At 38.4% G+C, this 15,528-nt stretch overlaps 2 protein-coding genes across 3 annotated transcripts in view; one reads left to right on the top strand and one right to left on the bottom strand.

Annotated features, from left to right (window-relative positions):
* The first annotated feature begins 397 nt into the window (after positions 1–397).
* npm2b (nucleophosmin/nucleoplasmin, 2b) lies at positions 398–2,568 on the top strand. Of its 2 annotated transcripts, XM_026274431.1 has the most exons (10): positions 398–456; positions 542–596; positions 713–795; positions 877–996; positions 1,714–1,807; positions 1,893–2,011; positions 2,088–2,116; positions 2,196–2,229; positions 2,332–2,368; positions 2,442–2,568. In XM_026274431.1, exons 2-9 carry the CDS (start codon positions 560–562, stop codon positions 2,362–2,364), a joined length of 549 nt encoding a protein of 182 aa, XP_026130216.1. In that variant the 5' UTR covers positions 398–456; positions 542–559; the 3' UTR covers positions 2,365–2,368; positions 2,442–2,568. The 2 variants fall into 2 exon arrangements, with proteins under 2 accessions (XP_026130216.1, XP_026130215.1); XM_026274430.1 differs by lacking the exons at positions 2,088–2,116; positions 2,196–2,229; positions 2,332–2,368.
* Positions 2,569–4,092: 1,524 nt separating this feature from the next.
* myo18b (myosin XVIIIB) overlaps positions 4,093–15,528 on the bottom strand; it is a 47,713-nt gene continuing 36,277 nt past the window's right edge. Inside the window, 9 exon segments of the mRNA XM_026274360.1 lie at positions 4,093–4,743; positions 5,374–6,308; positions 7,724–7,894; positions 10,917–10,958; positions 11,943–12,076; positions 13,952–13,972; positions 13,974–14,071; positions 14,074–14,137; positions 14,208–14,345. Coding sequence (XP_026130145.1) covers positions 5,387–6,308; positions 7,724–7,894; positions 10,917–10,958; positions 11,943–12,076; positions 13,952–13,972; positions 13,974–14,071; positions 14,074–14,137; positions 14,208–14,345 — 1,590 coding nt within the window. The 3' untranslated portion in view covers positions 4,093–4,743; positions 5,374–5,386.

Genomic DNA, 15,528 nt, shown 5'->3' with positions numbered 1-15,528 from the left:
CAACTTTCTTTAATGGATGTTTTTTTTTTCACTTACTAACCCAACAACACGACAAAACTTGATGATATTCTAATTTTGTTTTAAACTTTACTTCATAAACATGATCATAATCATACACCAGGTTCATAAAGTAAAAGAAACCACTGCTATTGAAAATAAGCACCTGAAAACAAAGACCCACGTGACAACTAGCCTCGGTTATAAGAGAGGTTAATATAACATAAAAGGCAACATATTTAGTATGCATAATTATGAGTCAGCCGAATTCTATTCGATTAAAACATGATTATGAAGAAGTGATTTTTCAGCAGGTCGGATCCATAATTAACCTGCAGTGATCTCGACTTAATTACTGTCACCTGATGAGCAATTAACTTCCTCTTTAAACGTTCACGGGGAGCAAACTCGCTTTCTTTTCTTTTGCTGTCCTAGAAGCAGCCCTGAGATTTATTTCTGGTGAGAATATGTAAAGATTTTCTGAATAATTCACATTACATACTGCACATAACAAACATTTAACGTTACTGTATGTGCCTTTCAGTTTTGTTTTTGTTTCAAAATGAGCAAAACAGAGAAACCTTTATCCACTCTTTGGGGTAAGATGCTACACTTGTTTCGTTTCCTCAAGTAAAATATAATTCTAAACGTACTAATAACGTTACTCTAGGCTATATTAAGTCTTTTTTTTTTTTTTATTAAATCGTTGTTTCAGGTTGTGAACTCAATGAATCTAATAAGGAAGAGTCCTTCAAGACGGATGATACGAACCATCAACACCAGCTGGCACTGAGAACGGTTGGTTCCGTGATTTGTCGTGGTAAACGTGGCGTTTAATCGGTGTTTATTACATTTAACCCGATTATATTTGACTTGAAGATGTGTCTGGGTCACACCGCTAAAGATGAATTCAATATTGTGGAGTTGGTCACCGGTGAGGGCAACAGCAGCGCGAAAGCGGTTCCCATAGCAACACTACACGCGAAATCTATGCCTACGGTAAGAAATATTGTATCACGTGATATTTCTGTGCAAACCACTGATCTATAATTGCTGTTCAATATTCAGTAAAGGAATAATGTCCAAATGTCTCCAAAGCATTCTAGATTTTCATCCCTTTGGAAACCTAACTTTTAGATCTATGCTCAAAGCGGTTAAAGGGTTAGTTCACCCAAAAATGAAAATTGTGTAGGGACTCACCCTCATGTCGTTCCAAATCTGTAAGACCTCCGTTCATCTTCGGAACACATCTTAAGAGATTTTAGATTTAGTCTGAGAGCTTTCTGGTCCTCCATTGAAACGGTGTATGGTATACTGTCCATGTCCAGAAAGGTCCATGTGACATCACAGGGTCAGTTAGAATTTAAAGCATCAAATACATTTTGGTCCAAAAATAAGTTACGAAGTTACGGTTAGAGTTTGACTCCTAACCCTAGGGTTGTGGGTTCGAATCTTGGGCTGCCAATACCACGACTTTGGTGCCCTTGAGCAAGGCATCGAACCCCCTACTGCTCCCTGGGCACCGTAGCATAAATGGCTGCCCACTGCTCCAGGTGTGTGTTCTGTGTGTGTGCGCACTTTGGATGGGTTAAATGCAGAATTCTGAGTATGGGTCACCAAACTTGGCTGAATGTCATGTCACTTTTTTTTTTTCCTCTCCCCTTTCCACAAGTGTGTGTGTGTGTATATACCTCATGAGAATACATTCTCCGTCAGGTTAACCTGTCTGGATTGGATCTTCATCCACCTGTGACCTTTCGCCTGAAGCACGGCTCGGGGCCGGTGTATGTCGGAGCAGAACATGTGGCCCGTGAGTGGTCATTTCAGCTCTATTTTTAGCTACGATCTGTGGCTAGTATTTAAGTCAATGGAACTTTTGCCAAAATCTCTCCCAGTGGAGGAGTACTCTGATGATGAAGAGCTGGATGAAGAGATGGATGAGGAGGTAGAAGAAGAGGAGGAAGATATTGAAGTATCACCGGTTAAGAAATCCACAAAAAATGGTGCTGGCAAAGTAAGGACTCGTCTTGTAGGTCACAAGTCGTTTCAATTAAATTTGTTCTAATTCTCATTGCTCTCTTCTTTTAAAGAGAAAGAAGCCAGAAAAGGGAGAGGATGAGTAAGCTAAATCTAACACTTAACTGAGTTTATTTTATTTGTTTCTCAAAGCAAACTAATAAAGAGTTTTGTAAATACAGGGAAGCCTCAGATGGTGAAAATCCACCTAAAAAGGTAGATTTTATTTTTTATTATACTAGAAGGTTTTTTTTTTTTTTTTTTTTTTTTTTTTTTTTTTCTTAAGCTATGCACAAATGAATGCATTGTTTCTATCAGGGTAAAGGAAGGGGACGGAAGGCGAAGGTGTGACCAGGCAAGGACCTGTAGATGACCTACTAAACTGATCATGTAGAGACTCGAGCATTGATCATGTTCTCTTATTGCAGATGTGGACTGGAAGCCGCACCTTTCCAGAAGGCTGCTGTTGGATATTTGAGTTGGGAGCTCAAATTTCTCACTATGGTTCCATTGTAGTTATGCTATGTCAATAAAACTGTTGGAGGGGAAAGCAAACTAGTCTCATTTTCTCGAAGCATTTTGTCTGTGGAAGAATGTGTGACTGCGTTGGCACAAATGTCTGCAGCTGTCATCTTAATGTGACAGAAGCACAAATTTAAATCTGAGGCACTGTATTATAGTGATTTACCAGAGGTAAAGGTTCAGAATCTTACTGTGGTAAAGTCACTGTAATGTGCTGCTTTCAGCAAGTACAGCTTTCATGTATGGAGCCTTAACTAAAAGTTAAGCTCAATTTACGGCACTTGTGGCAGAATGGTAAAAACCACATTGAATGACTCGAGTTAAAAGTAGGGCTGTAACTTATCGATTATTGATAATGAAAATCATCGACAACGTTTCTCGATTAATATGGTCACCCACAGTGCACTTATAACGGCAGCAGGTCGCTTGTCTTTGGACTGTTTTACAGATGTGTGTGAGAGACTCCACAATGACACAATTACTTTCAGTACTTTCAACGGTCATATCTTTATCTGTAAATGTAACATTCACGGAAGACTTTAAATTTTTGCATGAAGGCCTGCCCTGACAGTCTGCGTTAAATTGAAGTCTACTGAAAGAGTGGTGTGTGCGTTAAAGGGAGACCATATTCAGCGCAAAAACAATTGTGCCGAAATATCTGGTGTTTAACATTTATATTTAGGCTTAAAAATCAACATGCAATGCAAGTAATTTATGAGAGTAGGAACTGTGAAGGGAAAGCAGCGTGCAATTGTCTGAATATAAATATCAGATGCTTTTACAAAATAAAAAAACTACAGTAAGAGGAGACTTACTGTAATCAGTGCATGCGACGTGTTCCTGCAGAGCACTACTGTGATTTTATTCGTCTTTATTTTTTATGTTTTTAATTAGAGATTTAAATTGATTTTAAAGTTTTTGACCAATTTTGTAAGGTTTTGTATTGGTAATTGCCAAAATATTTTTTTAGCTTTCTGTATGGGTAAGACCTCTAATATGTGTAAGCTTTTTAGTAATAGTAGTAAACTATTTTTAATGCTATAATATAATTATTGCTGTTATCTGTTAAAGGCAGGGAAAAATTGTCAAGTGCTTTATAGTTTTTTTTTTTTTTTTTAATTCAGATACCCAATTAGTCAAAAAGTACATAATGCCAGCAAGCACATGAGCTGTTATCAAAGGCAAAGGAGGCCATTTTTGTTATTATGTGAATAAATACTATTTAGTCGTTTCAGTTTTTTATTTTTCCATAAATTACAATAACATTTTTAGAATAATAAATTTTTTTGTCAGATTCTTAAAATATTTGTGTGTTGTCTTATGACAGGTGATCTAATAAATTAAGCACTGTATGTTTCTCATAGCATTCATCTGGCACATTTGTTTTAAGGACATTGGGCAGAATGTGGAATAGTGTGTTTTTGTCAGTAAAATTAAAATAAAGAAAGTAGGGGTTTAAAATGTCACATTTCTGATTTTATAACCTCCAAAATTGGCCTCTTTAACTTCCATTTTCAGTGCCTCATTGCAACTGTAAGGAAAGACAGTCAAAATGTATTCTTTGTGATATCCAACATTTATGCAATTTAGTATAACTGAACTTGGAATATTCCTTAAGCTGGTTTATGCTTACCAAGCACATTAAATTATGAAGCATTTGGACACTGTTTAGCAGCTTCTAATTCTGCTCTAGCAATTAAATACAAACTGGAACAAACCATTCCTAGGCAAATCAGTCTAGGTTAATTCGATTGCAGAAACCAGGTCAGTCTCAATTATTATGGAGAGCCTCTGCTTTGTAAGCACAATCACTCCTTTGTAAAATGGCTCTATTTCAGTTGTTTTCCTCTGTGAGCGTAATTCTATTCCTCTCCTTTGAAAGGTCGAAGCAAATACCAATGATTCTGCTCGACGTTTTTATTTACATCTGTTGGAGTTCAACAAATTTGCACTGACTGCTGAGAGGGAAAGCGAGCGCTCGCTGGTCAAGACTCATTTCCCTGACCTGAAGCACCCGCGGGTATCAGCGCGGCTCGAATAAAGGGCATGTTTACAGTGAGAATTTTAGGAATATCATGCATTCACTTAAACATCTTTATTTATGTGTACAAACAGTGCTCAAAATAAATCCTCAGTGTATTTGTGCTTCCAGTTAAATGTGCCTCAATGCATTCTGGACGGAGTCAGTTCTCCATGTCTTCATCTATTCTGTCAGGGGAAAGAAAAAAAGAGAGACTAAATGATTCACATCCTTTCACAATTCAATTTAATCTTATGTTGCTCATTTTTCTTTTGTCATTTAAAGGGGTCATACACTTTTTTATTTTTTTTATTCCAAAACTGTTTTCGTGACCATTTTCCATACTATCTTCTTTTCTTTGCAGCTGTGCCTTTAATACATGGAAACATTCACTTTGCATACACTCTCATAAAAAGTACAAAAGCTGTCACTGTAGGGGGTACCATGTCAAAAGGTACACCTTTGTACCTAAAGAGTGAATGCTGGTACCTTAGAGGTACTTCTGCTTCTCACAGTAAGGAAAAGACACTAGGTAATATCCTCCAATAATTATTCTTCTATAAAAGTGGTTAAACAACAGAAAATCCAACTTCCTTTTAAACACCAAACTGACGTTTGTGATGTGCAATGTATGGGTGATCAAATTATGCCTCTGACAATACAAATCCATGGATTTCAGAATATCCCTGGATTTGGACTGGGAAGGTGTTTTGAGTTCTCAAAGTTTCAGTAGAAACTCAAAAGATTAAGGAAAATTAGGTTCCTCATGATATGACCCCCTTAAATGTAAAGCAGGCCAGTGCATTTTTAAGCTTAACCTCATTGAGTCTTCTAGTCGACTTCTGCTTTTTTGAGGTACTTCTTCATGACCGAGTTGACGTCCTCGCTGCCCTCGGCTTCCAGCCTCTCTCCTTGAGGCCCACGGCGCTTCTGAGATCCGCCAGAACTTGAAGAATCCGAGTCGGACTCCCTACGTGACGCTCTGGAGGGTGGCAACTCCCCAAAGTGAACACTGAGGGCTCGTCTCTGGCCTGTTCGGGAACTGCTAGATGCAAGGCTGCTGGTGGACTGCGCTCGTCGGATGGCTGGGAGAATGTCTGAGCCGGTGTCCCCTGCATCGACTACGTCCCTCTCCTTGTCTTGATTCCCGAGGAGTCTGCGATTCTGGAATACAAGTGGTTCATTTCCCAATTGTGACTCTCCCGTTTCTGCTACCAGGCCACCGAGTAGACGGCGTCGGATTGGTTGATAGGTGCCAAGAGGAGGCATGGCTTTCGAGCTGGGTTCCTCCTCACCTTCCTCGGGGATGGCCAGGTTGGATAAGTGGCGGCGGGAACTTGTGGTGGATGTCACGGATGCGAGGGAGTCACAGGAGCTGAAGCGGTTCATCTTTCCTGTGGTGGTTGTGGTGGTGGAGGATGTTGGGCCTGACTCGGATAGGGAGCGGAAGCTGGAGGCACGAGGCAGGTGCGGACTGGGAGGTTTCAGTATGCCAGGTCGAGGCAGGTCCTCCAGACCCTCCTCTGCTTCTAGAGACAGTGCTGAGGACCTACGGCGTAGCGTGGAGGCTCCAGTTGTCTGATAGATGGGGAGGGACACTGTGCTCCCCTCACCCACCTCCGAGCCTCTTTCCCACCCAGCGCGCTTCTTCCTCAGACCCTCCAGGAGCTCAGATAGGGCTGTGGATGACGATGCTCTGCCAAGACCACTGGAACTTTCTTTGATATCTTCATCAAGGTCTTGTGTGCAAGATCTGTCATAGGGAATAAACGGCAAATAATAACAGTGAATATAAACTGAACGATGGTTATTAAATCATCATTTACCCACCCTTGTGTCGTTCCAAACCCATATGGTTTTCTTGCTCCCATGGAGCACAAAAGGAGACATTTTCAATTATCTGACATATCAAGACATGACTAATCATCATCAATGTCAATCCTCACTAGGGTTGCAAAGGGCAGGAACAATTCCAGTGCATTATAAATAAAAATAAAAAATCCTGGAAAGTTTCCAAAATTTCTGCAATGTTTCCTAGATTTTCCACCTTTTTGCAACTCTAATCCTCACATAGTCTCGGCCTCAGATGTCATGGTCACACTTTGTTTGTTAAGTGTCTGATGCATAAGGCGCAAAAAAAAGTCTACAGGCTTTTTGAGATTATCCAGTCTTTTAACATCCACCAGTAAATAAAGCCATGTTTAACAAGACTGTGGCATATAAGCATAATAAGCAACATAAGCAAATACTGTAGTTACTAGATTTCAAAAGTTGGTGTAATCCAATGTTTAGTTGCTTGTTTCTAATTCAGATTGTGTGTTACACTTCATTTCAATAGTCCATTTAAGATATTCTACTAACTATAAGTGACAGTTATGAATTCATGTTGGTTGACCATTGAAAAGTATTAGCAGATATTAACGTAACTGCAAAGTTACTTATAGTTAGCAGAATGTCTAAAGTGGACTATCAAAATGGTGTGGTTGTTGTGTGATTGTTGCATCATTATTTGCTTTAACATTGATGCCGATCTTGATCGAATCACATATGTTTGCACGAAGATCTGTTATCATAATGATATTAACCCACCCCCAAACATAACAACACAAGTCTACTTCATATGTATGTCTAAGGTAGCTCCACAGACCACAATGCAACACGATTATGATGCCATTGCAGATCTCGGTTAATTTATCCTCACCCAAACAACTGTAAGATGTGTAAATGTTGTAGTTTTTTAAACATCATTTAAAACAGCCCGAGCTATCTATATACATACAGAATGTTGCATCAAACAAATTCATAAAGGAAAAAATTTAAATAATAAATCAACTGCATAGCAGATTCCAAGTGATCAAATGCTTAGGACGTTCCAGTTCAGCCCACAGCAAAGTCTCCCCCAGTAGTGGACACTTGTGCAGCATAATCAATGACATACATACAAATAAATGAAACGGAGGGGAAATGAGTAAAGGGCATAAAAAAAAAATAACTGGAATGCATCTATAAAGTCTAGACCTTATGCTTAATCTCCATTTGTGATTCACAAAAGCCATGCTGGCTAAAAATGACTACTTACCTACTACTTACCTCTGACCTGGTGGTGTTACCTTGTTTATTGATGCACACTCATGCTTATTGATCATCAATCATCTTTTGCTATGTTACCTGAAACTGTAGGTGCTCATGGTGTCGGTTACAGACTGGCGGCCGGAGCTGCTTCCTGCGTAAGAAGAAGTTCTGCCTCCTTGTCCTCCTCGCGGTACACCTGCCCACTGACGGATCCCTTCGCCGACGTCTTCAGTACCCACACTGGATCCAACGCTGGACATGGTGTCGCTGAAATTCAAACCCCATGTTAGTTTGAAAATCATGTTTTCATTGGAAAGATTAACAGCTTGGCAACGTGCTTTCACAGCGCAAGCAATCAAATCAATATAAGCCTATATCAATGCATACATGACCTACATGAGTACGATCATGCACATGGCTCAAGAGGAGATCTCTCGTCATGGGCGCTGTAACGCCACACATGGGGGTGATATTAGCTCTGATATGCTCATTGCTACCCAGCAGGCTATGGGTGTTCAGTGAGCTGTGAGTTCATTAGTCTTGGGAGTGCTGTCATTATCAGGGCTCGTAGGGGCATAACTCACTGATCCACAGCCTGTTTACAGACTGACTAAAGCTGTTTGCTTGAGAACTAAAACATAAGCTCCATTCCAAGAGCTAGTGCGCTGCCTTGCTGCTTATTGCCTAAAGAGGCAGCTATCTTCTAATTAAGCATCCTATTAAAAATAAGTTTCTATAGGTTGGTTGTAGCAATGCAATTGAACCACCAATTCGGGTTGCGTCTATGCATCTGGCAGCCCCTTTTATTTAAGTGATTTACATTGGATTCAATTATAAGTTTATGAATTCCATGGGAATCTAACCCATGATCTTGGCATTGCTTCCACCATGCTCTACTGTCTGAAATGCACAGAAGTATTAGCTTTTGGTGCTATGAAATAAGTTTTGCTAATACACACAACTGATTAATACTGATTAGTTTTGCATCATCATGTTGCTAAATGATGCAAGAGCTACTCTACCAAGCATAAATGTGCATTCATACAAATATTGGCTAAAATTAAATTTTGTTTTGCATTATTTCAGTACTGCATTAAATATATAGAGTGGAGATCAAAATGAGAGAACAAGCTATAATCTCCTAAATGTCAAGGTCACTGTTTAACCCTTTTTAAAGTTAACCTAACAGGAGTAGAAGGGCAGTTTTCAGGCATATCTCATAAATTAATTGTATTCTTGATTGAGATATTTGAAAAAGAACTCTGATCAAAATTAGAGAACACTTAAGGCGGGCATACACTGCGATTTTGGCAAGGTACCAACTCACACTGTACGAATAGATTGCATGCGATGTAAAGCCAAAGATCACGATTATTACACGATTATATATCCTCCCAACTTTTCTCTCTGGCATTCCTGTCGTGGTAAGTTGACGATGACACGTCGAAAAGGCTGACATGTTGCTGCCATTACTCCACAAGTTTTCCCTCCATCACTTCAGTCCACACTACACCGCCATGACGCCATGGTTTCGTTTATGGTTTTGCGTGGAAAATGCGGAAAATCAGTTCGTAGCCCTGCTTCAATAGTGCAATACCTCACGAGAGGCGACCAAAATTTCAGAAAAGAGTCGCACGAGTCAGAATTCGGCTCAAAATCGGATAGAAATCGTACTGTGTATGCCCAGCTTTACAGATACCTGGTACCTGGTACTAATTTCCTTAATTATATGACAAACCCTATTTGACTGCCCAGTATTCCCTTACTTTTCACTGAGATTACAAGATGACTAAAACCCTGCACCAGGAGGATGACCCTTTCATCCACTGTAAGTTAGAATATTGCAGGTTTACAATGACACTAATTCATTCAAGTACCACCAAAAAGGCTGGTCGTCTTTGTAAGACAAATGCACGAGAAGACAGGATAAGACAGAGAATCTCAATGGGGAATCGGTTTAACACTACAGCTGGAAATGCTTGCCACTTTTGTCAAATATGTTAGTAGTACAGTGGTATACCTACAGCTAATATTCCATCAAATTTTGAGTGACGAAGATAAACAATATTTCTGAAAAAATTAAGGGTTCATAGATTGCTTTCTAATTTTGATCAAAAACTGCATAGCATTCAGCTTACATTGCTTATTGCATTGCATTTTATGATTGAATTATTCATGGAAACGTGAACAAATTATAGTTCCTATCTTTTAGAAACTGCCTATGATGACTTAAAATGCTGGGCAGATCACTAGGTTTTGGAACAGAGCCATTGCATCAAAACCTATTCTAGCTTTAAGAAGCTCTTATTCAAATATACAAGAGTAAGGTAACAAAAATGTTAATTAGCTTGCATATGCCGTGGGTTCTCTCCTACCCTGCTCTTCTAATTGGACTCACTACATTTGTACAGAGATTTAAGACCCAAAGCTCTGAGCAACTGCAACAGTTCATTTTATCCCCTTTTTTGCTCGCACAGATAACTGAAAGAGACGAGACGCGGGGGTCTCGGCAAACGTGCATGCATTATTCAGAAGACAAAGCATATCACAGCTGGTGAACTTTTGTAGAAGGACTCTCTCACACAGAGGAAAGCTCCTTGCATTTAACAAAGCAAAGTGGCAGTGTGGGTATGTTGCGGTTTGCGTCTGACGAGTAGGTGTCTGTTCACTCTCGTCTGTCTTCATTCAGACGTGTGAAAGGAAGCCGTGACCTTACACAAGTCTACACACACTTACAGCACTGAGCAATAGGCTAAGCAGTCAACATCAGCAGCCAAATGCAGCGCTCGCCTATCCATCAACATTTGCCTGATGGCGAATTTTTGGACCAACAAGAGAAGGATGGTTATGCGTTAGAATCTGCCAACACCATTAAGCCACGGTTCACAAAGAGACGCCGTGCATTTATATGCAAAAAAGAAACCGTACTGCATAAAGCAGTGCATTTCTTCATGTCGCAACAGACGTTAATGTATGTTATGCAACTATAGAGCTGGACAATATAGGGAATACATTTGCAATAATATATATGAAAAAATAGTTTAAATAATATTTAAAAAATCGTTTTTACTTATTAGAATGTTTGACTAAAATATCCCAAAAATGTGATATCTGTGAAAGCCTAAAAAAATGTAAATAATAATTCTACATCGTCCAGTCCTATATGCAGCCACTGGCCTACTTTGAAGCCTGCATTCATCTGATTTGCTCATTCCCAAATGCAGAACATAGAAAATGAACACGGATACATGGGAGAGAACAACAACAGGATATGGGGTGGAGCGCTTACAGATCTTTCCTTCTAGAGAAGGACTCCACAGCCGTCTGCACACTGTGTGAAGAGGGAGACGCAGTCAGAGACACACAGGAGTGGAGCGCATAACTAAAGTGGTTGGGCTACGAGCAAAGCAAGCATATCGAATTTTCAGTCTAAGAAGTCTGGCACAGAAGATCAAAGTCTTGAACTCTGATACATCGGACTGCATTTCACTATGGGTGTTGATGGAGGAAGGCATTATTGAAGTGTTTGTAGTAGGAAAGTGTAGCCTTGATTTTGCACAGTGAGAAGGATCTCTTCACTTTTCAGCTCAACTGATAAAGAATGAAAGCAATTACAAAGTAACAGCAAGAAGTAAAACTTATCTTACCCAAAGGGAAGAAAACAGTATCTATCTAATCTTTTCTTCCCTTTAGGTTTTGAAGTCAATAGAAACTGTTACTTCTAAAAACTGTGGATGGAGTTGAGTTTGCTGAAAAATAAATAACATTAAATTAAAAAAAATTAAATGCATAATAAGCAAACCTAACTCTACTGAAATAAAGTCATGAAGTTAGATTTGATTTAAAAAAAAACTAAATAATATATATATAAAAAAAAAACAAGATAAATTAAAATAAAGCAACTCCAAAAAAATGATCAATTGTACAGTTAGATAAAACAAAAACAAACAAAAAAACCTGAATAACCCTGAAGTAAATTTTATTAAAAAAAAAACAAAATGGAAGAAAATAACATGATAAAAAACAAGATAAAATAAAACAACCTAAATATAAAATGTTACTGGGAAAAAAAATACAGCCCCAAACCCCTCCAACCACCAAAATAAAATAAAATAAAATAAAATAAAGCAAAATAAATAAATGTATGATGATACTTCGAAATGATTTGGAACGAACCAATCACAATCTTGAATACTATTTAGATTGTATAGTATACAAACTGATGTGCAGACGATTTGCCCTTGCTATGCTAGACTGAGGAACACAAACAAAAAAAAGGAAATGGAAAAGGTCAGGCGCACGTCACTAGTAATACCTTTCTGTATCACTTTCATCGCTGGACTCCACCTCCTCCAGCGCGGCTTGTAGATCAACGATTCGCCGGATCGATGTCTCCAGATCAGCTTGCAGGGTCTGTCTGACTGCACTAAGCTCTTCCACTTGCATTTCCTGGAAACAGATAAGACCAGATCAAATCAGATAACCTGTGATGGTCACGCTGGAGGGAAATAAAACCCCTGCATCACGATGAGAGAAATCAGTACCCAAGAGTTTAATCTCAAAATGTGCCCAATTAATTAACAGCTTGCTAAGCCTAGCATCGTTATTAAACCTGATTAAAATGAAGATGTTACGAAAATGAAGCATTCAAAGTTATTTTTATCCTTTTAACAACTGAAGATAGTTTTGGTGAAATCCGAGAGCTCTCTGACCCTCCATAGAGACAAAAAGTATTCTCGTACATTCATACAATTACAGGTGAACCACTGATGTCCCACGGACTTGGTACCCTTCTGGACTGTTCTGAAGATGAATGAAGGTCTTACGGGTTTGGAAATGCAGTGAGGGTAAATAATTAAATATAATTGTGTGTATATATATATATATATATATATATATATATATATATATATACACACACACATACACAATTCTATTTTATTATTTACCTTCACTGCATTTCTTATACACACACACACACACACATATATATATATATATATATACACACACACAATATAAAAAATTGTGCTGGCACTTCTAAGCTCTATAATTGTAGTGAGTGTGTGTTCCTCCAAAACAGACTAAATAAAGCGCATGGATCCATAATAAAACATGCCTCACACAGCTGTGAATGATGGCTTCCTGTAGCGAATCCATGTGATTTTGTCTGAATTTTTTTTTTTCCAAATGTAATAAACACTTTTCGCTCACTTCTGCTGATTGTCATGCATGCAATAAATATTTAAATTACATTTTAATTAAATACATTTTTAAATTAAACTTAAAATACTTAATACTTAAACCTTAATTTATATATATCTAGATCTATATATAATATAAATGTATTTTGAATCATTGTATTACTTCTGAAGTGCTTGTTTACTAAAGGACAATCCTGCGTTATTGATCGCCAGCTCTTGTTCATAGAATAATTTGATAATGAGCGCTGGAGAGCGACTGATTACACGATTCATTTTCCTCTTCCCTTCTTTGTTCGTCCCCAGTCTCTTGCTCTCCTGGACGAGCCGCCTCTGTCTGTCTATGATTAATTCCCATTGTCTCCTCAAGGTTATTGATACAACAAATCCCATTCCACTCCTCTCATCTCCATGACAACCACACCTTCGCTGTTGCCCCCTCCCTTTCATAACCAATAACCTGGAGAGCCTCAGCATGTGTGTGTGTGTGCGTGCATGTGTCCTCGCATCGGAAAGAAACGCATCCCAGACTCCAGTCTTTGTGTATGCACCAGGCATCGCTAACACTGTAGCTAATATTCATAATACTGAATGCCTTTGACTCTCAGCACGCAGGTCAAATTGCATCACACGCCGGCAGGTGCTGTAATGCCGCAGGGCCTCTTCCTTTGTGTTAAATTCTGAATATTTACAGGTTTTTCAGGAGAGATCGGTGTATTCTCATGGGTAATAACGTGTCAGGCTTGTGGGCGGCCACTAAGGGAAAATGCACCAAGCAGCTGTACGTATGAATACATTAGTTATGAGGACAGTCGCTCAGTGTACCTTGGAGTCTCACAAAAGCAGCTAAATTTTAACATGCATTTTGACCCATACAATGCATTGTTGGATATTGCTACAAATATACAGTACACGTGCTACTTAAGACTGGATTTGTGCTCCAGGGTCACATATATTAACAATAATAAAAGTGTAATTGCAATTGCACAAAAAAAAAAAAAAACCATTTTAGGACTTCCATAGTAATGATAAACTAAATATCATAAAATGAATAGTGAAGAATAATGTGTTGCTTCATCAGCTACATCAGAAAGGTGTGTGTGTGTGTGTGTGTGTCAGTCACCAGCTCCATGCGTCGACGGCTTGCTCTCCTGTTCTCTGACGCTCAGGTCATCCATTTCCAGTTTCATATCCGCCAGTCTCTGCTGATAGTATCGGGAGTTCTCCCTCTCCCTGGCCTCGCCTGGGCCGCCTGCTCCAGCTCCTCACCCAACCGCACCACACTGTCCCGCAGACGCAGAACCAGAACCTACACACACACACATCGTAAAGATCCTCTCTGAGAAAGAGTATAAAGCTGTTAATGAGTCTGGACTGACCTCAAATCTCTTGACCTGTCCTCTCTGAAACTCCAATTTGTTCTCTAGATCACAGATACGAGCTTCTTGCTTGCTTACGATGCTGCGGGCCACGGTGGACGACTCTAGAAACTGCACACGTACTACGCTTGTTTGCAGCTGGGAAGATAAGCACTTCTGGGTTATGACCAAGCTTGTGAAACAAGTTAACAAGTCCACAGAATACAACAACATTTCTACTCCACATTCACAACGGTCTTCTATGGAGGAAGAGGAATGACTTAAGTATAAATAAATAAATGAATAAACACATGAATGCATAAATAAATAAATGTATAAATGCATAAATAAATAAATGAAGAAATATATATATACATAGAAATACATGGATATATGAAGAAATAAATCAATAATTAAATGCTGAAATAAATAAATGTAAAAATTGAATGAATGAAGAAATACCACCAAATGCACCATTACCCATTTTCAAAAATCTTTCCATTATTTTTTTGCTTATTCATTCCATTAATTGTTCACATTCACCCTGATTAATTAAGTGAGGATATCGTTTAAGCCATGTTTCCTGTAATAATATTATGTCCATGTCTGAAATGATTTTTCTAAAATCTGAGGTTTTAGTTTTGTAACCAAAACTGGATGAATTAATCCAGTTAATTAATCCACTAATCACACAAGCTCTCTCTCTCTCTCTCTGTGTGTCTCTGTCTCTCTCGCTCTCTTTCTAATAACTTCATTAATAACTGCATTAGAATGCTATCAATGGCTCAAGCCTCCATTACCAGCTTTAAAATCGATTACACACACACACACACACACACACGCACATGCACACACACACACATTTATACATATCCACACACGTTAATGAATTATGTATATTAATAATCATACGATACAACGTTAATGTTCACAAACAAGATGTATTCACAAACATTAAATCAATGTTCAAATCGTAAAAAAAAAAAAAATCCTGAAATTGTATTTATGCCATGATGGAAAATAGCAATAAATAAATATTCTGATGTTGCTTTATGGTCTTTTTAGGGTTAAATTATGTTTTATGCAGACATATTTCAGGTTACGGTGAACAGCAATCTATTGAAAATATCAGCAAAATAAAGGAAACGCCATTATTACAGCGTCTTTCATCAATTTTGACCCGCAAAACAAAAAAGTAAAAAAACAAAAAGTAAAAATACATAAATAAATGTAGTATAAAACAAATTGTGCAAAAATAGCACAATTAAAAATAACATTTGACATTCATCCATGCAGTATCATCATTTATTAATTTCAGTTTTTAATTATATATTTATTTCTT

Source organism: Carassius auratus, chromosome 10, assembly GCF_003368295.1.
Source record: "Carassius auratus strain Wakin chromosome 10, ASM336829v1, whole genome shotgun sequence".
Lineage (NCBI taxonomy): Eukaryota > Metazoa > Chordata > Actinopteri > Cypriniformes > Cyprinidae > Carassius > Carassius auratus.
This window is presented reverse-complemented; position numbering and strand designations above follow the sequence as displayed.

Bases quoted from the DNA above. Each gene is read 5' to 3' on its own strand.
- npm2b (XM_026274430.1), top strand. From the start codon at position 560: ATGAGCAAAACAGAGAAACCTTTATCCACTCTTTGGG. The intron at 997-1,713 runs GTAAGAAATATT...ATTCTCCGTCAG, and splicing joins ACGCGAAATCTATGCCTACG to GTTAACCTGTCTGGATTGGA. The intron at 2,012-2,441 runs GTAAGGACTCGT...CTCTTATTGCAG, and splicing joins CAAAAAATGGTGCTGGCAAA to ATGTGGACTGGAAGCCGCAC.